This window comes from Cupressus sempervirens, chromosome 8, assembly GCF_028749045.1.
Source record: "Cupressus sempervirens isolate cs-2001-9-10 chromosome 8, ASM2874904v1, whole genome shotgun sequence".
Classification (NCBI taxonomy): Eukaryota; Viridiplantae; Streptophyta; class Pinopsida; order Cupressales; family Cupressaceae; genus Cupressus; species Cupressus sempervirens.
The window spans coordinates 109538245-109563042 of NC_143125.1; the positions used below are offsets into that span (position 1 = coordinate 109538245).

Consider the following 24798-nt stretch of genomic DNA (forward strand, 5'->3'; position numbering starts at 1 on the left):
ACTAATCGTGATCTTTGTGTCACTTTAGTTTTCTCTAAAATATGATTTTACATCTCCATAGCTTTGTTTCTGCACTTTCTCAGGAAGCTAGAAAATGTGTTTCTCAACTTAGTCCTTTGTAATATGTCGCCGTGAATGGGCTTTGTATCATTTACCATTTATTTTCTTGCAGTTGTTTAGGTTTTCGCATCTACACTATATTTCCAGATAGATGCTTGATATCCTTTTGTGCTTTCTGGTTAAAAGCATTCATAATTAATTCATTCAACATTTCACATGGGGAGTTGTATGCGATAAAAATTCAGAGGAAGGTTATCAATCCCATGATAACCTATCCAACTATTGGTGCCGATTTGTCCTTCCACTTGGACATTCAGGGTCAGATTTGCATGCATATTCTCTAAGGACAATTTGTTCACTAACACAGAGAAAAATACTCATGTCCAATAGACAAGCAATTACATCCATGGGTTGTATTTGTGCAAAAAGATCAATACAAATGTTCATTGACAAATGTTGAGATTGTGTAAAAGATCAAAAAATTTCCAAATTTCAATCAACTCCCCAATTTCAGCTATTTCATTCTTCGAGTACTTTTCCAGTTTCCAATTCGGTTCACAAGTCTATTCTTATTGTTGCAAGCTTTATTTGTTATTACACAATATTCTAACAATGGCACCACATTCTCAAAATTATGGACATCTACACAAGGTGGCTCCTAACCTGACTCCTCAACTATATGATCATCATCTTCACTATCTAATAAAACTTCAATGTAATAAATCTTCCCTATACCAAGGCATTTGAGACTACGTTTCCATGGCTTCTTGCAATAAAAACAATGCTTCGTTCTCCTTAGGTCTTGCCTACTTGCATCGCCCATTGGAGTCCTTGTAGGCCCAATCCATTTGCAACAATTACTTGCCCTAATCCTTTATGTTAAATAGATTCCATGAATATCTTGATTATTAAAGGTAAATGTGGCCATATCACAGCCTTCTTGGTTACTTCTTGAAGTGTGTTAGGGATAAGGACCTTGACCCCCATTAAACAATTCATAAAACCATCCATGAAAAAAGTGATCAGCCTTCTCATTGATAGGTCAATGACTAGCACATGGAGCCTTTGGAACTCAGCAATATAGCTATCTTGTAGTCCTCCTTGCTTCAATTGTGTTATCTCCTTGGAGTTAAGCTCGGATCCTTCCAAGAAAATTGTCAATAACTCTCAACGTGAAATCAACATTGAATGTGATTTGATCAAGTCCTAATATTACCATTCCATGGTATCACCACTCATGAGTAATCCCATCATGGTGTAATGCTACATACTTGATTGTCTCAGCTTCAAGGATGGGATTGAGTTAAGAATATCTATCCACCTTTTGAACTTATTAACCTTCTAAGTCCGTCAAAGAAAGGCTTAGATTACCTATCTTCCATCTCAAATCATTATAATAGTCCCTATTAACCCTAGTGGGAAAGTGTCTTGTCCTTACTTGTGTGTAGTCCTTGAGGGACATGTCCAGTTGCAATCCTCCATTGAACCAATCTTGCTTAAATTGTTCTCCTAAATCAAGCGATGAAGGATTGTGATTCTCTTGTTGCTCAATCCTCAGTGGAAGGTGGGCATCATCAGTATTGAAGTGGTCGAAGCAAAATGATGAGTATGGGTCTTCCCATTGACTATATTATCATCGTAGTAGTTGTTCTCTTCACTGTTGACTTTACAATTCCTTTTCTACATTAAATGAGTTATTCGCATCAACTGTCCTCTATTGTCCTCTCGCTCAATCGCACAAAATGGAGAGATTCTTTGATTCAATTGGTTGTCTCCCATTCTATATAGCCAATGGTATCTCCTCTACTAGACTATACAATACTACTTTTCACTCATCAACCTCAACCCAACAAGTTCGCAATGTCAAGGATTTTAATACCACTAAGTTTGAAATATCCGTAGAATACAACATTAAGAAAAGTATTCCAAAAACAAAATATGCTCTAAATGAAATTGTCACCAATCTTATATTAATATAATGAATTTGCCTACAATTTAGAAAATCAATACACCTTGGCATGCAAACAATGATCCATGTAGGAAGCATGAAAGCGTAAGTGATATTTGGATTAACGAGAGCTTGAAATCTATGAACAATCCGTTGATTACAGTGATCTATTACATATGTTGATGTCGATGCTCTCTAAATGAGTGGAATGTGTCTTGCCATCCTATCCAAGCATGATTATCAACTCGTGATTCTTTGGCCACAAAGTATAAACTATACGATGTGAAGTATTGATGTTATAGCAGCAATAAAGGACGAATATAGTGCTATGGGCTGCCAAAGATATTGATCATTCCCATGATTTTTGTTTTTCTAGCTCAAATGAATGTTATTACCCTCTTACATTTAATACAGCCTCAGATTAATGATGTCACCAGCCTATTCTGATGTTTTGCCATGATGGCAATCTCTCTCTGTGATTTATGTCTTGCTCATTTATAATGTTTTTAACACATTTGTGATTACCACTATGAGCAAACTAAATATATATCGATGTTATAGATGGCATTGCTCATAATCTGTAATGGCCCCTTCTTAAGCAACAAACAAATGAGCAGAGATTGACCTATCATGCCAGTTCCAGTAGGTTAGCAATATGGTTAGTGGACTCATTCAGAGGGTCATGGAGCTTTTTGGGGGCTTTGTGAGCCATTTTGGACTTGCAGATGGCAAATCCTACATTTTAGGGAGGAATCCTATTTTTTAGGGAGATTTAGCAATTATTTGTGTTGGTTCCAAAAACCACAGATTTGAAATCCATGAGCTTTGCCAATTCTCCGATAGGATTGCGCAATCGATTTTGGCCAACAAACGAGAATGATTTCAATTCCCCTGCACTTCAGGCTTCGCTACACCTAGATGGGTAGACCTTCACTTCAAACCTAATCACCTTGCTCAAAGCTTTTATATAGCGAATTTAAGCTTAACGAGTTCTCTAGTTGGCAAAATCCTTGATCAAAATGAAGTTGAATGCTGAGTGTTTGAATTGATTAAATGTTTTGTATAATATTTGTCAAAAATTATTTATATGCTTGCAATAAGGAAAATTAATTAGTTATATGCTTGCCATTAATGATTTAATAATAATTTGGCCACTAAAAATATAATAACTCCCAAAATACTCATCATTTAAATATGCCATCTGAAACAAGAGTCACCTATTATTTCTCCATGTGACCAAATGCATTTTTCAAAAATACAAAGGGTTCATCTCAATCAACACCCAACTTACCATAAATAGTAAGTGCACAAATCTAAGCCCAAATGAGGTCCAATCTAAGCCAAATGAAAACCATCCTGTAGCTTATTGAATTGTGGAGAAGTCAAGACCTCTCAAGCCAAGCCACTACCTCAAAAGACACTCTATCCACAATAATTAGCTTATGAGGATCACAATAATAGGCTAATCCTTGAAACTCTGATACTGGCAAAAATGGGAACATTACAATCCTCCCTCCCTGAGATTGTTTGTCCTCAAGCAATCCGGCAACACAATGAACTCCAACCTCCCCCTGGATCCCAAATGAAGATGTGACATCCCCGTTGACACTAAACCAACTACAAACTAGCATCATGACGACCAACCATATGTCCTACAACATAGCACCCAAAAGTTGTGTTGATGATGTAATAGTTAGAATGTCACCAAAAGGCAACTCCGAAGAAGATCTATGTATCCTCTTCTTCCTTGTATCCACCGACATGATATATATTGGATTGGAATCCTAATCATCACCAACAATCCCTGAAAAAGACATAGCTACAAGAGAACCATATGCACTCATGCCAATTATATCAACAATAGGTGTAGCCACGTCAAAATATATGGATGCAGGAACAACACCAATTGCTGCAACAAAAAACTGAATTGAATCCACAGATGGTGAAAACTGAGTCCATGGCTCCACTCAGGTGAGTGATCACCATCAACCTCAAACAACAGATTGTCATAAGAGGATGTTGCATCCATGTCAAACATAGGATTGTCCGCAAAGCAAACCTCACCACTGTGTTGATCTAAACTATAACATGATTGTGCCTTGACACCACTCATCTCATCAGCAATGACATGTGTACTATCATCAGGGCACACACCAACAACTGCATGCATACTCCTAAACACTTCGCTAGATGGCTCGACCAACACAGAAGTGGTTGCTGATATGACAGTATCCTCGCATGCTCCTACTCCAACTATCGCTGCATCGCCATCAAATACATTGTCCTAGGAATTCATGGCAACAACTCCATCATCTGAATCAACCTGACATGAATTCTCATTACTTTCCACCTCAACTGTGCCCAACTCATGCAATGTCTCATAAGAAATGTCTCCCACATCTATAGCGGCAATTGAATCATCACATTTTTCTCTTCGAAGAAGCAATATCATGCTTTGCTCAAATCTCGGATTTGAAATCCACTGGGACATCCTTTTGTGATTTTGATTCATCTCATTCACTAGCACATCCAATTGTCTCACAATACCCCATATCTCAAATTCTTCATCCCTAGGTGGTGAAGTATGCCCTCTGCAGGTATAATGCCTACCCGAATAAACCTCCTGTCTATCTCCATGGGTACTGAATATCAGTTACCAAATCAAATGCTAACACCCTCTGAATAGAACACTGAACATAATAACAATTGAGCCCAAATTCTTGTAGGATGACAAGAAATCGCTCTGATTCCACTGTAATAACTTAACAATAAGGCATTTGATGATTTAATAATAATTTGGCCAATTAAAATATAATAACTCTCAAAATACTCATCATTTAAATATATCGTTTGAAACAGGAGCCACACCTATTATTTCTCTATGTGACCAAATGCACTTTCCAAAAATAGAAAGGGTCCATCTCAATCAACACCCAACTTACCACAAATAGTAAGTACCAAACGAAAACCAACCTATGGCTTACTTAACTGTGGAGAAGATATTACTCTCCCAAGCCAAGCCACTGCCTCAGAAGACCCTCTATCCACAATAATTAGCCTACGAGGATCACAATAATAGGCTAATGCTTGAAACTCCGATGCTAACAAAAGTGGGGACATTACATATAAATATATATACAAAGTTACCAATCCTTTCTTTTTTGCCTCGAGATGTTGCTACAGTACGTATTAGATTAGGATACATAATAAAAACCTTGTGGAATCAGATAGGATTTGAATATTTGAAGGCTGAAACATATTTGTAATTTTCAACCCGTATCCCAATGTTTTTGTGATGATGTGGCGATATGATTGCAATTCTAGTTGGTTATGTGGCAATTAGACTTCGATTCTAGTCGTTTCTAATCATGACGTGTTTGTTTTTAACCCTTTTTTCCACTTGCAAAAACCCTAAAATCGAATCTTGAAAGTGTTTACATTTGTTGCTAGCTCATTCTTTCAACTACAAAAGAAAACTCTTTTGCCAGATGGTAGAATCAGTTGGAACAACAGGAATCCACTACAACTGTACAAACGGTAGCCACTGCGACTGTGTAATGTCCCTAGTTTTAGCAAGTTCTTGCAATTGGTCAGGTCAGTTCACCATCGCGACCCTCGTGAGTTAACAGTAGGATTTGAGGGTCTCAGTTGTGTGGTTATAGGCTTTCCGGCAACTATGGGCTGTTTTGGCTCCGATTGAGGGACTTACTATTTACAGTAAGTGAATCTGTTGGTTCCGATTAGCTCAATTAAGCCAAAGGAGGTGGAGCATCCTCTCATTTTTTATTTCAAGCTTCTAATTTGGGCTCCAAAAATCTTGGAGGGAGCGTCTATTTATAGTAAGTCACTACGTCAGGTTCATTCATCGTCTTTCATCATCAAGATCACTTTGGTGTTGTCAAATTTCGATTTTGATGCTTCTTTAGTTTTTTTTGCAAGGTAGGTGAATTATTATTATTCATCTTAGTGTAACAAGACTCGACGAGTCTAACCAGGACTCTGTAAGTCCGAGCCAGAATTGCCCTTTCTGAGGCAATTTGCCTCTAGACTCGAACTCGGCCGAGTCCTGGCAAAGTCCACTCGTACTCGCGAGTCCCGAGCCCAAGAGACTCGCCAACAGCCAAACATGAAAAGTGAAAAAAAATAAAAAATCATTAATTTAAGTTGCCTTTTTTCGGTTGTTATAACATATATTTGACCTAAAAAGGTCATTCCATCATTTTCTTATGCTTGTGATAGAGAGGAAAGAGTTGGAGAAGAATATTGAGATTTTGAGAGAGAAATCAGCAAACCGGTTGGCTCTCCCGTATCGATTGCTAATGGTTTTTGCAACTTTCTAGCTTGCACTTAAGCACTAAGAGGAGCTTAAGGAAGCATTTGGAGGAGGCTTCTATAAACTTGCATTTCCATTGTTTGACTTTGTGCAAATTTGAAGAGGTTAGCAACAAGTTGCATTTCTTTGTGTTGTTTTGCAATATGTTTTAAACTTTTACATTCATATTTTTTACTTCTCATTTTCTTTTCATTTGTTTAGTCTCTACTTCTACTATCTACTATTTAGAATCTAGATTTATTCTAATTCATATTGATGACAAAGTAAGAAGGGCCTAAAATTTAAAAATTTGATTTTATGCTAATTTTTTTCTATTTATAATATCTTCATATTGCACCAAGCTAGTAGCAAACACATTGAAATTTGACATAATACCTCAGAGTGAGAAAAGTGGAACGAGGACTGCATTTAACTCTGATGCAGACCCAAGTGCAATAGCAAGGGATAGAGCTTGGAAACATGTCATCCCAGGACAAAAAAAGGAGTTGTTATATGTTGGCACTACGATGTAGTATATAATGGGGGAGGAATAAATAGACTGAAGTATCACCTAGCACATATACCTAGGCGTAATGCTAAAAAATGAAAAGATGTACCCCAAGATGTTATGCAAGACATGCTAACTCTTCTAGAGAAAAAAATGGAGAAAAAAGAATTGAAAAAGAAGCAATAGGAAGAAATGGCACAACTAGCCCAACAAGGATCTTCTAATTTTTGCTCTCCATTATCCCCTACTCCACCTATGGAAGCTACTGCTTCTACGAGCTTGACCATTGGGCCTCACATTCGTAAGCAAAGATTGAGACTTGATTCCATGTTATTCCATGTTTGTTCCACACACAGCTCCAAGTGCACAACCATTGCTTGAGAGCATGGGTTGGAATAAGGAGAAGCATGATTATGCAAAATTGGCACTTGAAGACTTCTTCATCTACAACAACATTTCATTCAATGCAGCAAGGTACTTATTTATTTAAATTTAAATTTATGTCTTCTCTTGCTTTCAAACTTTCAACTTTCGAGAGACAATAATATGCTTATTTTGTTTATTTTAATTTGTATTTTGTTTTCAAATTTATTTATAATATACTAATTTGTTTACCTTTAAATTTTATTTTATTTGTTTTAGATCCCCTTATTGGCAAATTGGAATCGATGTTGTTGTTGTTTGTGGTTCGGGGTACAAAGCCCCTAGTGCTGACAACTTAGGAGGCCCTATTTTGAACTAAAGGGTGGTTGATGTAGAAGGTGCAATCAAGGAGCAGCGTGAAGTGTGGAAGACGAAGGGTTGCACCATCATGATTGATGGTTGGACTGATAGGAGTAGAACACTCCTCAACTTTCTTGTCTCCTCATCAAGTAATTGTACTTAGAGTCTTAGATGTTAAAAATTTAGAAGTAGAACTTGTACTTAAGTGATTAAATTTATAAATTATGAATTTATAAATTATGATTCATCATTAATCATTATACTAATTTGTTTCTTTTTCTCCAAGTGCCATGGTTTTTTTTGAAATCAATTGATGCCTCAGGAAAAACAAAGAATGTTGAACATCTTTGTAAGGTAATGAATGAAGTGATAAAGGACATGGATGAGGAGAATGTGGTGCAGATAGTTATAGATAATTCAGCAAATTATGTTGTTGCAGGAAAGCTTCTCTCACATATTTTGGACCCCCTGTGCTGCTCACTGCATTGACCTCATGTTAGAGGATCTAGTTAAACTCCCTTAGCTAAAAACAGTTATAAAGCAAGGAAGGAGTGTATGCAATTTCATATATAATCATACATTGGTCCTCAACCTCATGAGGAAACACAATGAACAAAAGGAGTTGTCTCATCCAAGGGTCACTAGATTTGCAACTAATTTTCTCACATTAAAATCTTTGTTTGATTCAAAGAGAGGTTTGAGACGCATGTCTGTTAGTGAGGAGTGGATTGCATCATCATATTCAAAGACCACTGTAGGGATTGATGCAGCTGATCACGGTTTTTATGAGGCTTCTTTTTGGACACCAATTGCTGATATTGTGACGATAATTTTCCTTTTTGTCCTCATTTCAACTTTATTTTGTTTATGAATTTATGTTATAAATTATTGTTCATTTTTTAAAGAAAAAATTTAAAGCTAATTATTTCTCTTTCACCTTTCGTAATAATTGCAATTTGTGAAGCCGCTTATTGTTCTCCTACGAACTGCTAATGGAGAGAAGCCCTTAATGGGCTACATTTATGAGGGCATAGATAGGGTGAAGGAGGCCATTCGCTCTTTTTGTGCAGGGAATCATGATAGGTATGGGCCTATATGGGATGTCATTGATAGACGTTGGCACAATCTACTTCACAGACCTATACATGCATCGACCTACTTCCTTAATCCAACATACCAATTCAGCCCATATTTCAAAGCTAATGATGAGGTGTGGAGCAGCCTCTGCGATGTTGTAGATAGAATGTCACCTGATTGAAGAGTTGGAACAATTGTAGTTCATGAGATTGAGTTGTTTAAGAAAGCTCAAGGGGACTTATTTGCACGGGAGTTGTGCAAGAAAAATAGGACAGAATTGATGCCTGGCAAAAATCTTTGATTCTATATTCTAATTTCTAATTCTATTACGATTTTAATTTGATAAATTCAAAGTTATTGATATGATTTAAAAAAAATTTGTTTCAGATGCATGGTGGAAGATGTTTGGCACAAGGTGCCAAATTTACAGAGGATTGCGATTCGCATCTTGAGCCTGCCATCTAGTGTATCAAGATGTGAATGTAATTGGAGTCTATTTGAGCACATACACTCGAAGAAGCACAATAGGTTGGTAGTGAAAAAATTGAATGATCTTGTCTTTGTTCACTACAACCTTCACCTTCGCCATAGACAGATCTTTAGCACCAATACATCACTGATTGTATTAGAGAATGTTGATCCTCATGTAGAGTGGAACACAAAGATGGCTGATCCTATCTTTAGTGATGAAGATGTGGAGTGGTAGATCAGGTGGATCGGGAGGTTGAGGCAGTAGCAATGGCAGTCGAGGAGGTTAGAGCGCAAGGAGATAGAGTGCAAGACCCTGAGGCTAGGAGTGATGGATCCGAGTCTAAAGACGAGGATTATGTGGGTGAGGATGAGGATGAGGTTCAGGCTCAGCCTAAGACATAGGGAGAGAGGATGGCTCTACAGTCTTCCATGACTTATCTTAGGCGCACCCATAGGACATACACTACTATGAGCCTTAGTCTTCTAGTTGTTATTTTGATATATGTTTTGAACTTTTGATACCATGGATTACATAATCCATGAATATTGTAGACATTTGAGTCTTTGACACTGGAGTGGCACTATGTTTATTACTTTAAGTTTATACTTTATAGTTTATAACTTTATATTGCGTTATTCAATTTTTTTCTTTTAGAAATTCGCTTTTATACTTATGTGATCTATGCAAAATTGTGTATGTGTATTAAGTAGCTTGTATTTATCTTAATTATTGTGTATTTGATGTTAATTGACTAAAAGATGCACAAAACAATCTTAAAATCCTTTAAAAAATTTGAATTTCACGGGTTTTTCAATTTTTTGAGTTCGGTCACCGAGTACAAATCCAAGTCCAATTTCGACTTTTCGAGTCAGAGGCAAGTCCGAGTCTCATAACTATGATTCATCTAAATACGTTGAGGTTGTTATTTTTGTTGGTATTGTTGGCTGGTCACCTCAGTATCATAGCTCGTTGGAACCGAGACGAAAAGTTTTGAATCATGGGAACAAGAAACAATGGCCTTATGTGTCAAAATTGAAGTTATGGCGGAAAAGGTCATTTTCGGAGCCAAAAGCAATTAATAAATTAGTTTATAATGGTACTTTATTATGTTTTAATGTTGTGCGGGAAGCTTCATAAGTGAAGTTTATTTGGAAAACTTTGTCCCATTTGGAGATTATAAATATGAGCCCATTTGATGAGTAAAGCATCCGATTATTTATTTTCTTTTGTTGCCCGTATGAGTTTCTGAGCTTCTCTGAATTCTAAACCCTTACTGAGGTATAAGGGCCTATTTTCTGATAAGTGCTAATAATTCACAACTGAGGCATTGTGAATTAATTCTGTTAAGTGTTTAAGTCTAAATTGTGGAGTCTTCCTTCTATTTCTAACTGTAGCTAGAAGGCATTGTTGTGTGGGAATTCAATTGCATTTCAACCTGCGACTTGGGAAGGGTTTTTGGTAAATATTGGTGTGAGTATAATTCTAGAAATTGGAAGGTTTCCTGCCTGTTGGTGCGATTCATTAACAGCATTCGAGGTGAACGTTCAGCCTATTATTTCCCAGCATTTCACTCTCATTTTTACAGTGTATCAAATTAGTGCAATTTGGTGATTAATCTTTCCTCATAGCTGGGCATTATTCCAAATATCTGGGCAGCTGCGTAGGGTATGCGAAATCCGAAAGTCAGTGATATGTTTGGCTGCGAATTGGAATGCTACTGTCAGGCGTTTGTACCTGCCACCTATGTCAGCCTTGGCGTCATTACTTCTGCCCTGTAAACACCTATAGCAAGCGACATTATCTAAGTTCAGCTAAAGTGAGTAGTAATGTGAGCAAAATCGTAGTTAATTCCTTACCAGAACATGAGCTAATTGGAGCAGAAAATTGTTTGCAAAGAAGTTTGACTCAACTAGGGCAGTCAATTAATCTTGCTGCAAATTGGATTTGTCAAGCAACATACAAGTTAATTACTTCTTTGTATTCTCAACAATTATTATTGATATTTCCAAAATTACATGTTTGATTATCAGTTTCAAAATTGGGCTTGTTCAATATCAATAAACTCTTTATTTAAGTATTGTTTCCACTTATATCTCATATCAAACATCATATATGGTAACAACAAAGATGCCTGCCAAGTGTTTGACAAAATGTCAAACCATTGAAATGTGAAAGAAATTGATGCTTGATTTAGCTATAACCAGATTGGGTTATTACAAACTGCGACAATAATCTGAGTTAATTTGCATCCAAGTTAGGAATCCAATCAGGTATCCACTGTGTCAGGGTATCAGGGTATGCATTAAAATCATTTATAAGTAGATGTATTAAAATAATTTATGTTTTGTTTTAAAATTTATTTGATGTATTAAACTTTAAAATATTATATATAATATAAAACATATACAAAGATTAATATAGTAAGTTTTTAAAGTTTAATTAAATTATATATAACATTAAATTTTAAATTGTAAGTTTTTAAATATTCATGCAATATATTATTTTATAATATTATAACAACCAAAATATTATAATATATTTTATTATTTAATATTTATGTAATAATATTTATTAAAAATTGTAATATCATAATCATAATATATTTTTATTATTTAATGCTCAAAATGTGAAGGTTTTTTTTAACTTGTTGGCTCTTATAGACAACATAATGGCAACTTCTATTGCTCAACCCAAATTCAAGACCGACCCAAACTCAATGAAATGCAACCGATTGGCAGCAAGGCAAAAGAATTCGTTTATGTGCATTCCAACTTGCGTCTGCTCACTTATAAACAAAATCAATACAAGGAAGGGGGCACAATGTTGTGGAATGTAGATCCTAAGCGAACTGATTTGGATTTTAGCCGATGGGCTTCTAGCTGTGCAAGTGATACTTCAGCTGCCACTGACCTTGATTGTTTTGATGACCCATATGACGTTGATTACAAATTGTATTATTTTAACAGTTGAACCAGTGCACAATGAATTTGCATAACATTCAAATTTTGACAAATTTATATGAAACTAGACTTATAGTAAATCATTACAATTTATAAATGTTCCAGTACAAATATTTATGGTAGTTAGTTTTGTTTCTACTTTTCAGGCTGTATACATGCACGTGCGCACACACACACATATATGTTTTTTTGTACAGACATGCCTAAACATACCCAAAAAACCCTCCCAAAAAATTGTCGTACCCACATGCCTGTCCCTGTACCCATACTGGCGCTCTGTGTGTGTGTGTGTGGGTGTGTGTGTGTGTGCACATGTGTGCGTGCACATGTGTTTGTGGCTTATCATGCACAACTAATTCTGACCATATTAGAAATAAAGGAAAGATTTAGTCAACCAAAAGATTACTGGAAGAACAAACATTCATAAAAAGCGAGAGAAGCCATGAAAAGCAATTTGCTACGAATAAGAGTGACAAAGAATATTAAAAGGGCACATCAAGTAAAATAAACTACTAAAAGCTAATAATGCCTTTAATTTTTGTTTTTTTCCAATAAACATTTGCAAATTAATGGAAATTCTATCATTAGTAACAATAACATGTAAAAGAAAGGAATAACGTACCCCTGTTAATAGGAGATCCTTGTTCCTTGCATTTGACAAATCTAAGGTTTCAAGCCTAGCACACCAAATTGAAATAGAATGCCAACCTCCAGTGAATATATTTTGTGCATGCAGATGATGTAATCGGTGGCCAAGACTCTTTAATAATGCAATGGAGGGAGCTGAAGTGAAAGATACGGAATGATGGGGAGAATGGTAGAGCCGTAAGGACGACAGACGAGAAGGAAACAGAATAACATTATACTTGAAATCTGAAAGAGAAGATGCTTTCTCCACATTCCTAAGACGCATCCGACTTCTCATCCTCCTCCTATCTAACAGATTATCCTCTTCATCACTAGTTTCTGCAGATTCGTTGAGCTTTGATGATACAATAGACAAGTGTTCTAAATGTTCAAGCGACACAAATATACTACCAAGTTCTGGCCATCCAACAGCATCACAATATAAATTGACGCTTTTGAGGGACATCTTTAAATCTAAAAATCTGAAAAGACAATCTCTTGAGACTTGTATGCAGCTATCAAGGTCTAACTTCTGAAGATGTGGGCATCTGTGACTCACAGCATCAAGAACTTCATCAAAAAAATCTGGTAATTTCAAGTGAAATTTGTTGCCAACATGCAAGCCCACATTGACAAGGTGAACTGGAAGAATATTTGCAATATTTCCTAGGTAAAATAAGGCAAGCGATGGGCATGAAACAACCAAGAGATCCTTCAGATTAGGGCAGGATGCTATTAGAGAAATGACACGGTCAACATCCAGCTGGAATCTGCATCACCATCCAAGAGCCAGAAATACATAGACATTTATAAGATACTCTCCAACATTAATTCCAATTAATGGTATTTGCTAATGCTTGTCAACAAAATAAACAAACAATGAAAGACGCAATGAAATTGTCACAAATCAATAGACAGTGTAATAAATGTTTAGGGAACTGGTCACTGTAGATGCACATTCTTAACACATTCTGTCAAAGGGTTTGCTTATACACTTTGTTTTGGACTAAAAAGAGGGGATGCAGACACCTCAAGAAAAACTTGGACGATTCCTACTTACTGATGACAACTAAATCTACAAACAGTACCAGTGCTCTCCAACAGTCCTCACATGTGGCAAATGTTTTATAAGGCAAAACCAGAGAGAGTGCTGCTTTGTAATCATTTTGTTTTCAGTTTAATAACTCTGCAAGTTTTCAGTGGAAAATAATTTTCAATACCATATCAATCACATTATTTTTACTCAATTATATCTGATATTTTGTAAGGAGCTCAAAGTTGTTCCCAGTAGGAAGGGGATAATTTGAACAGTTGAAAACCATGACTACAAAATCATCAATATGAGGTGGTACATCAATTTTGACTCTTTCAGCAAGATGAAGCAACACTCAAGATTTTCAGACCAAAATAGTTCTCACCTTCCTTTTTCTCTCGTCCCACAATCACAACGATAAGATAAAGTAGCAATCAAGGCATCTGCAACACATGCAGGACAAAGTTTCAATCGCAGAACTATAACATTCTACAGAATCCATCTCTTTGATTGAAAACTTACCCATTTGGACTAATGATGTGATCCTAACTGTAACGTCCCCTATCTTAAATAATAATAATTTTTAAAAACAAAAAATAAATAAATAGTGAAATATAGTTATAAATTTAAATAATCAATGCCCGCTATAGTTATATTTAAATTTAAATATTAACAATGAATATATATATATATATATATAATAATAAAATATTATTTACTATTAAATCAAATGAAGGAATATAATTGATGCAATCTAATATTATATGAATATAATCTATATTAAAGATAATATAATTACATTCCAAAAATGTATAGATATATAATTGTATATCAAATGCAAGAAAAGGAAATTAATAATTATAATATCAATTAATATAAAATACAATAAAAAGTATAAAAATAAACAATTAATTAATAAAGTTGCCCAAACATATAAATAAGATAAAATAGCTTAAACAGATGAAAGGATGTGAATACGGAAAGCTGTGATGCCTCTCCATTCTTTGGGCAAGACATAAATCGGTGAAGGCATTGGAAGGAGGAGGATATACGGACAACTTGGCAGGATGCGACACATCAGCATCTAATCCCTAAATCGATTCCTCCATAAGCAGTGTCAACAAATATAAGGGAGGAAAAAACATCAGAAAACTTCAGATCCATCATCTTCCCTGGTACAGTCAGCGAATATTTCTTCTAATCAGCAAGGGAAGTAACATCAAGACCAACACATTAAAAAGGAAGGGAAATCTAAGTCAGCTGTGTGGAGGAGATAGGGGACCAAAACTACCAGCGTCCACCCTATAATTTACATTCTGACTAGCAGTTATCCATTATGGATCTTCATCTCAGTCAAAATGATATAGAAAGATCAGAATTCTCGAATAAAGCCAATACAATGAACATCAGTTTTTATAACAGCAAATATAAATATTATTCACCAAATACAAGTTACCAAAATAATGATATCGAGCAATTACAGAAGCAGCGACCTAATTGCATCAAGGAAGGAAATCCAAATATTTTATGCCTGTTCTGAATTCGATCAAATAAATGAATATGACTGAAGAATCCGAACACCAAGTAAGGTTTGAAAGCATAGCAGCGAGCAAGATTTTAAAAGATCGTGATAACAAAGAAATTCTCTGAGAGAGAATGAGATCATATGAGAAATATAATTGATAGCTGATCGTTGAAAATACAGAAATATTATTGATCAATCACAGCACAACTAGCATTTCCTGTGACTACAGATTAAATCCATCTTCAGCGAATAGGATCTTCAGCAAGTTCATTAATAATCCAATATTATATTCAATGGTACGAATCCATGGCAGTTTAGAAGGCTCATCAGTGAATGAATATTATCAAGATGATATATCATTAGTAGATCACATTAATTCCCAGCTTAAGCAATAAGGATCAGAAGGAACTCAAGTCCTCTTTGCTCATTGAGATGATTGATACATCCAATCTGATTGATCTTCAAATGCATACAAACCAGTTTGCCTAATCAAAGGGGCAATATAGGAATGGACTCCTTTGGTGGGTGAAAGTTAAAATTCTGACTGTAGCATGCCTCCCAATGAATGATTCTAAAGAATTTATACAAGTATATTCATATTAAGGTTGGATAAACCTTCTTCTCCATTGAGTGATAAACTATAATGATATAACAGAAACTACCAACTTGTCACACAATTCAGGACATATCAAAAGAAGCAAATCCTATTGTACAAGTCATCAATACAAGTTATCCCTATATACACAAATGATCATTTCTTAGAAGTAACAAGTCATATTTGTAATGTTTCGTTCTAGAGTTGCCTTATGAAGTCCCGTACGGAGCCCTTTGCATGTTGTCCTCTTTTTCACTTTACTTTCCAGCTTTCCAACAACATCCCGTAGTATGCTTCAGGTAGTCTTGTCATGTGCCTCAGGTAGTTCTCCCTCTGTGCTTCGAGTAGTCTTTCTTTATGCTTCAAGTAGTCTTCCTCAGTGCTTCGTGTAGTCCTTTTCAATGCTTCGGGTAGCCAGTGCTTCGGGCAGTTCTCTCAGTACTTCGAGTAGTCTTTCTTTATAATACAAGTAGTTTTCCTCAATGCTTCGAGTAGTCCTTTTCAATGCTTCAATAGTCTTCCTCAATGCTTCAGGTAGCCAATGCTTCAAGTAGTTCTCCCTCAGTGCTTCGGATGGCCAATGCTTCAGGTAGTTCTCCCTTAGTGCTTACGGTAGCCAATGCTTCAGGTAGTTCTCCCTCAGTGCTTTGCGTAGTCTTCCTTTATGCTTTAGGTGGCCTTCCTCAATGCTTCGAGTAGTCCTTTTCAATGCTTCGGTAGTCTTGCTCAATGTTGCGGGTATTCAATCTAAGCCTAATTGGATATGAGATTTGAAAGAACAAACACCCAAGATGTGCTTGATGCCCTTTGTTCACCCTCCAAGTCCTAGTATACGGCACGAGAAACTAACCGACAATACACCTCGAAAACGGGTCGTATGGTGATTTCAGTGTGACCGCACAGCACTTGAAGGAGTCTGTACAGTATACCTAAGCCGTACAATACAACTGGACCATACGGTTTAACTAGGTCGTACGGTGGGTCTACCTGAACAATACGGAGGCAGGATTCACAGTTTTGTCAAACACTAGGGGAGAGTTCTAGGGATGGGAATTGTACGAAAGTGCAAATGATTAAATGTTGATACTAGATGGATGCCTAGACTCAAAGGCCAGAATTACGCATAAACTAATAATAGAACAGATCACACAAGTACCAAAGATGAGTGTCAAATGCCCAAGGTAGCTAGAAGTAATTTACGATTCAAACAATGATTGCACTTCCGATTTGCTAGATCTGAAACAAAGTAATACAGAGCCGAAATAGGGTGAGGGTCGAATCCCACCAAAACCGAATTAGCCAAGTAGTGAAGATCTTTCACTTCTGAAATGGCGAACAATACTGAACTCCAACAAGAATTTGCAGTACAAAGAAATAATCCAAAATCATCTAACAACTACTACCTACATCTTGTGCTTAAATACCCTTCGGAGGAACTCTCGAGGGTTTACAAAGATAGCCGACGACAAATCCTACGGAAACAATTAAAATAAAAAAGGATCCGAGATATACTAAATCAACCGAAACCACAAATACAAATATTATTAGCTTGGGCCCCATATTAATAAATCAAAGTAACTAATTAAAGGTCCTTTTATTATATTATTTAAATTTTGGGACTAATTAGTTAATTAATTTAATTTAATAGTTACATTGAAATTTGGGGACATGACAAATCCTTGCTGCCCAAAGATTGCTTGCTCTCAAGCAATCCGTCATCAGATGAAATGCCAACGGCTCCAGGGTCCCAAATCAAATGCGCAAGCGAGACAAATGAAATGACATCAATCCTCTACAACACCACGTTGCCATCAAACTTTTGCTCCATCACTCTATTGTAGTGTCTTGAGTCACCAGGATCCCAAACAAAACACACAAGCAAAATGAGTAAATTGTCATCAAACCTCCCTTGCACCACATTGTCATTCAAGATCCGTTGCACCACTTTGATATAAACATTGTCGTAGCCTTCAGCAGGGTCCCAAGGGCACAAATTGATGAAATCTTTTACGTCATTATGTTCAAAAATCTCTTTGGGTATCGTCATGCACACAGACGTCAATGCTAGCACAACCTTAACAACTGACACAATCACAATGACCACTATTATATTCCTGACAGATAAAACCTTGACGAAGAGAGCTTCGATGGTGAGAATGTCGGCGAAGGGCTTCGCCATGAGTACCTCGGCGACAGGAGCTTCAGCAAAGGGTGTCACGATGATGGGAGCCTCAATGAAGGGAACCTCAATAATGAGTACCTTGGCGAAGGGAGCCTTGGCAAAGAAAACCTCGACGGAGAGTACCTCGGCGGCAAGCAAAATTTTAGCTGTAGATAAAATCTCAGTGGCACACAGAACCCCTATTGAAACGTCAATGATGGATAGAGCCTTGACAGCGAGCAGCGTCTCAATGGCGACAAACGTAGCTACTACGATGGCCGCAACCACAATGATGGACACACAATGATGACAGAGACAGCCATGATGATGTCAACAGACACAACTACGGTGACGGATACAAACTCGACGACAAATGCAGACTCGATGTTGGTGTCGGGCACGACACTAACAAACACAACGATAGTGATGGGCATGGACTCAACAATAGACATGACGGTGGTAACAACAACGAACACAATGAAGATGACAAACATGCGGACAATGACGATGACAAACATCACGATGGACTCGGCAACAGACACGGCAGCGGTGATGACAACAGACACAATGATGATGATAGATTTGACAACGAATACAATGACAATGACGGACACAAACTTGACGATGGTGACTAACCTAACAATGGACACGACAATGGTGACGACAATGGACATGGTGACAGTGATGACGGACACAAACTCGATGACAGACATAGACTCGATGTTGGTGATGAACACAACAGCGATGACAGACACAACAACGGTGACAGACCTAACAATGGACTCAACAACGGACACAACGGTGGTGACGACAACAGACATGGAAACAATGACAACAATGGACACAATGACACTGACAGACATGGCGACGAGCATGGTGATGGTGATGAATACAACCATAGTGACGGACATACAACCTCGCCGACAGACATGACCACAATGATCGACATAGCTTCGGTGACAGACACAGCCTCGGCAACAAACACGACCATGGTGACAGACACATCCTTAGGAACTAATAGAACTTCCTCAACAGATAGTGCCTCAGCAACAGAGACAACCTCAAGCACAACTTGATCCATCCCTGTCTTCACAAGATCCATGCAAGCAACATCTTCATTTTTTTGGTGTTCTCCCCATGTTGCTCTAGTAGAAAGATTTAGCAAATCCTACTGGAGCAGCCCAGTAATCATGCCTTCATTCTCCTTACTAATGCATCACCCTTATCGTTGTCATCCATTTTCTCCCACTTGTGCAAATGAAATATCAATTTTTCTTCACAATGCTTGAAAACATTACTGACCAATCTATATGCTACTATAGAGGGGATACATTCTAAATTACGAACAACCCATAACATAGATGTGATGGGTTGGGATATTTCATCCATCTCTTCAATGCACGAAATCATAACTCTCCATAGCAACTAAAATCTTAGTATTGTGATCTTCCTTAATGGTGACCAAGAAGTGACAAAACATATCATGGACCAAATTTTGCAATTCGAGATCTAAGAGGAGGTTACCTACTTTGACATTCACACAGTTCTTTAATATTGTAGATCTCCTACCAAAAGGGTCACTACTAAAGTCATCAGGACTCTGAAAGCTATCAATTATCAAATGTAATATCTCTATCATAGTGTTATCATCATACGGTGCTTTAGGAGCCAAAATTCTCAAGACTTCACTGAGACAAACTGCAACTACCAATCTTTTATCCTTGTCATGGTGTCTCTATTAGAAATACTAAAATCGAAATGAACTAAAAATAAAAAATTATAATTTAATCCAAGAGAGTTTGTGATGAACATAATTACCATACTTTATAAGAGTTTTCCAAGATCAACGCAAAGATGAGACAAGGATTTTGAAAAGGGGAAAGCAAAGAAAACCCCTTGTGAATTATATGAATGAGGCAAATGCCTAAGAATGAAGAGAGAGAGAGAGAGAGAGAGAGAGAGAGAGAGAGAGAGAGAGAGAGAGAGAAGGCGATAATGTGGAGCCATAGGGCTCATTTCATGAACTACATCGTGATTGTGTTTTGAGAATGAGAGAGAAGCATCTCTTATAAAGAGATGAGAGGAGGAGTTATTTGCAACTCCTATGTGAATGATTGCCACATTCATAAGTGTGTGCATAACAAGTGTCATAATCCTCTTAAGGAGGAATAACTATTTTCCTTAATAAAGGAATTACAAAATAGACTTGTCCTCACATGTGGACTAGAGGACAAACAACATAAGGGATACCTTGTTTTATCCCATTTAATAAATACAACCAAGGAAAGATTACCAATTCTAACACCCCCCTTTAATCTTTACTTGGGGAAATTACATCAAAGGGTATTAAACCCAAATTTTTACAATGAAATTCTAAATAGCAGCAACTCTTTGACAATTATGCAAAAATTCTCTTGTGAGTGTATGTAGATCTTCGTAGAGCCAAGAGAGAAGTGGATAGGTCATTAAAGTACACCAAATAATATTGTCTTGTATGTGCCTGGATGGATTACCTAAAAAACATAGACACAAGAAACAAGACAGCTATCCAAAAGAGTATTTCATATTATATTCGAATTAGAAATCCTTTTGAATAAGAAAACTCTCATAGAGAAATAGAGAGGAAGATACAACATGTTACCACAAGGCGATGGAGTCAACCTGATATCAAGATAAAGTATATGCTCAAAATATTATGAATAAGCACAAAAAAAGTTTGATCAGTGTTCTCATGAAAAGTATATTATACTAATGTACTAATGACCACAGACAAGGCCAACTAATGATACTTGCATCAACATTGCATCAATCATGTGGATATAGACAGTCCACTCAATGAATCATCCCACTGCAAGTTAATGGGGGCGTCCCTCCACAACGTGCATGACTCATGATCTAAGCAATAAAGTATGCAAATCATTATCACAATAATATATGAAAATAAAGTTAAAAAAAGAGAGACATGCTGATCAAATTAGTATTATCATGATTTTGTTAGGATACTCAAACGAATGGATTATGAGGGTTTAACAACATATTGCCTTCAAATTGGATCAAATCATCTGAATTTGGAGGGAAAACTCCAATAATAGTATCCTCTTCATTGAGGAACAAAATGGAACAACATGGAGGGAAACTCCATAAATATCAACCTTTCAAAGTAGAGCATATAGAATCAAATGGAGGGAAACTCCATCTAAAATGAGTGCACACCAATATAGGATAGAGGGATACTCCACGGGCCAAATAAGGAAACTATGTATCAGTTATACTGAGGGGACCTACATAGTTAACCTTGAAAAAAATTGGCTCCCAATGCAACTCAAAAAAATATCATATAAATCATGTAAATCAATGGTATAAAACTATAAAGTGCCAACATGGGCATAGAACGATGCTATAAAAGCATAAAAGTGCAACTATGTGCACATCAAAATATAATAAATTTGAAGGCAAATGTGTAAGATAACTCATAATGCAACAAAATTGAGGTAAATGCAGAGATCCAATGAAGATTAATGAGAAATAAACAGAATATGGATATGAGGTAGAAAACCCCATTGAGGGTAAACATGAGTACTTAATTCATTTGCTGAGGGTATATATGAATTTTTTGAATCATTATATTCACAAAAAAAATTATATTTATCTAGGTATATATGTGTGCACCCATATATACACGAATAAATATACCTAAAATAGCTTGGGTAAAAAAATGATCTTTCCAAACTAGATAATTTAACTTATTCTTTTGGAATATAATCTCCTATAAGAAGATTACCTACATACGAGACATAAGGGACGACAAACTCTTGCATGAAGTCTCAACAGAATACTTTGAGCATAGGATAGAGTAGTAACCATATAAAAATTAGTTTTAAGATAGTAAATCAAAAAATTCCAATAAGCAAACAATAATAAGGCATAACATGGAACCAAAACAGCTAAAGAAACACTATATCGACCAATCCTCTAAAAGACTAGGAATCATATCTAATACAAAGACAATGTTGCTAAAAAAAACTTAGTTGTTATAAGAACATGAAAAATTTATATTAGTTCCTAAATAAATTGAAATCACATTAAATTAATTAGATCATTGTGCAAGATTTTGAAACTAATAAAACAACCCAAACTTAGTTACCCAAGAAAAGGCTAAAAAAATGAAAAAGCCAAAAAAGATGTTGATTAGGTTAGGGTTCTAAAAGGTTTTTAAAAAACACTAATGTTAATATGTAATTTTAACTTTTAGAAATTGTAAAAAAAATCTTTGAAAAAGGTTGAAAGATTTATATTTTACAAAAGACAAGATTGGCATTTTAAGAAACACAACTATTGTCATGACCTACAATTATATAATATATTATTAATATGGTCCATCATTAAAACTAAAACTCTCCTCCAAAAATAGACTTTATTTAAAGACAAAACAACACCATCTAATTAAGTTGCCTTTCAAATTTTTTTTATCACATTGAAACACATGTTTGGCTTGGAGCAGTTTATTGCAAGATATGAGAATTATAAAAAAAATTGAACAAAGGTCTAACTTTCCTCTTGTACTTTGGAATTTTCTAATGATGGCTGATTTTCTACGTGTTAATGAAGCTATTTTAAATGGTAAAAAATAAAATAATGCTACGTGGCTTAATTGGAAGAAGAGTTTGCTTGATTATGAAATAATGAAAAAATATGTATTTCTTCTTCTTTGGCAAGTAGAGTCCAGGCCAAATTGAATCAAGCAAAATGTATTTAATCCTTCAAATTCGAATAAGACTCTCTCTCCAGCAGACAATTATTGAAAGAGGTGTTGATTGTTGATATCTTCCCATAATCACAGTCAAAAGTTTTATGTCTTCTTTAAAATATTGTTCATTGTGTATTTTTGTTTTAGTCAAACCTTCTAAAATGATAAATTAAAAAGAACTTCCTTTAAAAACATTGCTGCATATAAGGACAAAGAAAAAATATTATGGATATGCTTAAAAGTGCAGCGATATCATGAAGAGAATGTAATGATAATTTGAAATATGAAAACAAGAATAGTGAATTGGCCAACTGGATATGCGTTGGGGAAAAAGGTGGCAAAGACACAGGTATTAAACCCTGCACACTGACAGTGAATGATCAAATTAAAACAAGGTTATGACAATGACACATTACAAATTATAGGCTGAAAAAAAAATTAAAATCTAAAAATCTGTCTTTTGGTACAGCTCTTTTAGCTTGCACCGCTAAACCCTAAAGTTTATAATTTATATTGTTCGTTCCTTGACAAAGTTCGATTTCTTGGAGGTTTCCGGGCCTAATCTGTACAAGGAAGTCGAGGGGGTCGGCTAAAAAATGGCGAGGATTAAGGTTCATGAGCTGCGGTCACCTAACAACATATGGATTTCCTGCTAGCCTCAACTATAAAACATTTATTCATCTACAGTTTCAATTGTTGCAGAATATGTTTAATTACTTATAAAAATTCAATTACAAATCAGCCCATACAGAATATGCTTAATGTTGGATGCCCCATGCCATCCCATCAATACAAAACATGCTTAACGTTGGACGAAGAGCAAGTCAGAGCTGCTGAGTCAGCTGAAGGAGCGAATGGCATAATACAGAGTTATCTCAAAGATGCATGCAAAATAGGATAGAGCTACAACAAATAATAACCTACTATAAGAGTAACGTTCTGGGATAAAAAACAAATTTCAAATTATAGTTTAAGAAATGTGTTACAGAAAGTTACCGAACATAAAGATAGAATTGTTAGAGTGAAAGATTAGAGGGTGCAGCAAAAATGATGGCAAACAAACAAAAAAAACGTTACAGTGCTAGCCTATAATAAAAACGGTACAGGTTCGCTAGAGCACTGAACAACATGCATTGGGTGGTCATCCTAGATTGGAATGATGATGAAGATTCCATATTCTTGTGAACTTTAATAAGTAGCAACCATAGGAGACATTCAACCCATGAATTGAAAGGGTGTGAAGACAGACATCTACCTGAGGATAAGAGGTTTGAAGTAGCAAAGCGGTTTGAGCTTCAGTTGTTGTTACTAGTTATATGAAATCAACTATGTGAAGCACGTTGAATGTTATATTTGTATCTGATGCTATTTGAGTGTTGATGCAGAATAACTAATATCTTTTGATTTATTGAACAGATTGTTGAACTTTTAAAAGAGATTTGGCTAAACTCCTGTCACATTTAAATACCAATTTTTCGTCAACAACAGGTAAATCATAAGAGCTATCTTTCCTATTCTAATCGTCTCTCTCATAAAGCAAAAAGATCATTAAAAAATGTCTCAAGATATGAACGAGAGTAAAACTTCAAGTGGATACATTGATTTCACATTATAAACAGTAGTAATATAGATAGACTTTCCACAATATATTGAAAAGGCTCAAGAAAATCTGTCGTAATATCAATGTAAAGTTTAAGTTATTTCATTACACCATTAAAAAAAATCATAGTTGTAACGAGACTTAGTTCATCCTCATATCTAAAAAATATAGCCTTAAAAAAAATACGATACTACTAGAAAGTTTCTTGCAGATTTTCACATTAGAGGTGAATATATATATTCTTTTAATAAATAATCTTGACTGATTTGATCTCAAAAAAAAATTAAGAAAAAAAATGGTTTTCTTCCCCCTTAATCAAAACAAATAATAAGACAAATACTTCAAGTATATATATAGTTTAATCAATTTTTTGAATTAATTATTCAATGTTTTTATTTTCTTTAAATGTAATAAATAAGAAAAATTGAAGATGTTTGTGTTTCTCATTTT

At 35.7% G+C, this 24798-nt stretch overlaps 1 protein-coding gene across 1 annotated transcript in view; it reads right to left on the reverse strand.

Annotated features, from left to right (window-relative positions):
- The window catches only part of LOC149541826 (uncharacterized), a 323442-nt gene that overhangs the window by 165605 nt on the left and 133039 nt on the right, over positions 1-24798 (reverse strand). Inside the window, exon 4 of the mRNA XM_089796893.1 lies at positions 12683-13457. Within this exon, the coding sequence (XP_089653019.1) occupies positions 12683-13457 (775 nt within the window). The remainder of the gene's footprint in view (positions 1-12682; positions 13458-24798) is intronic.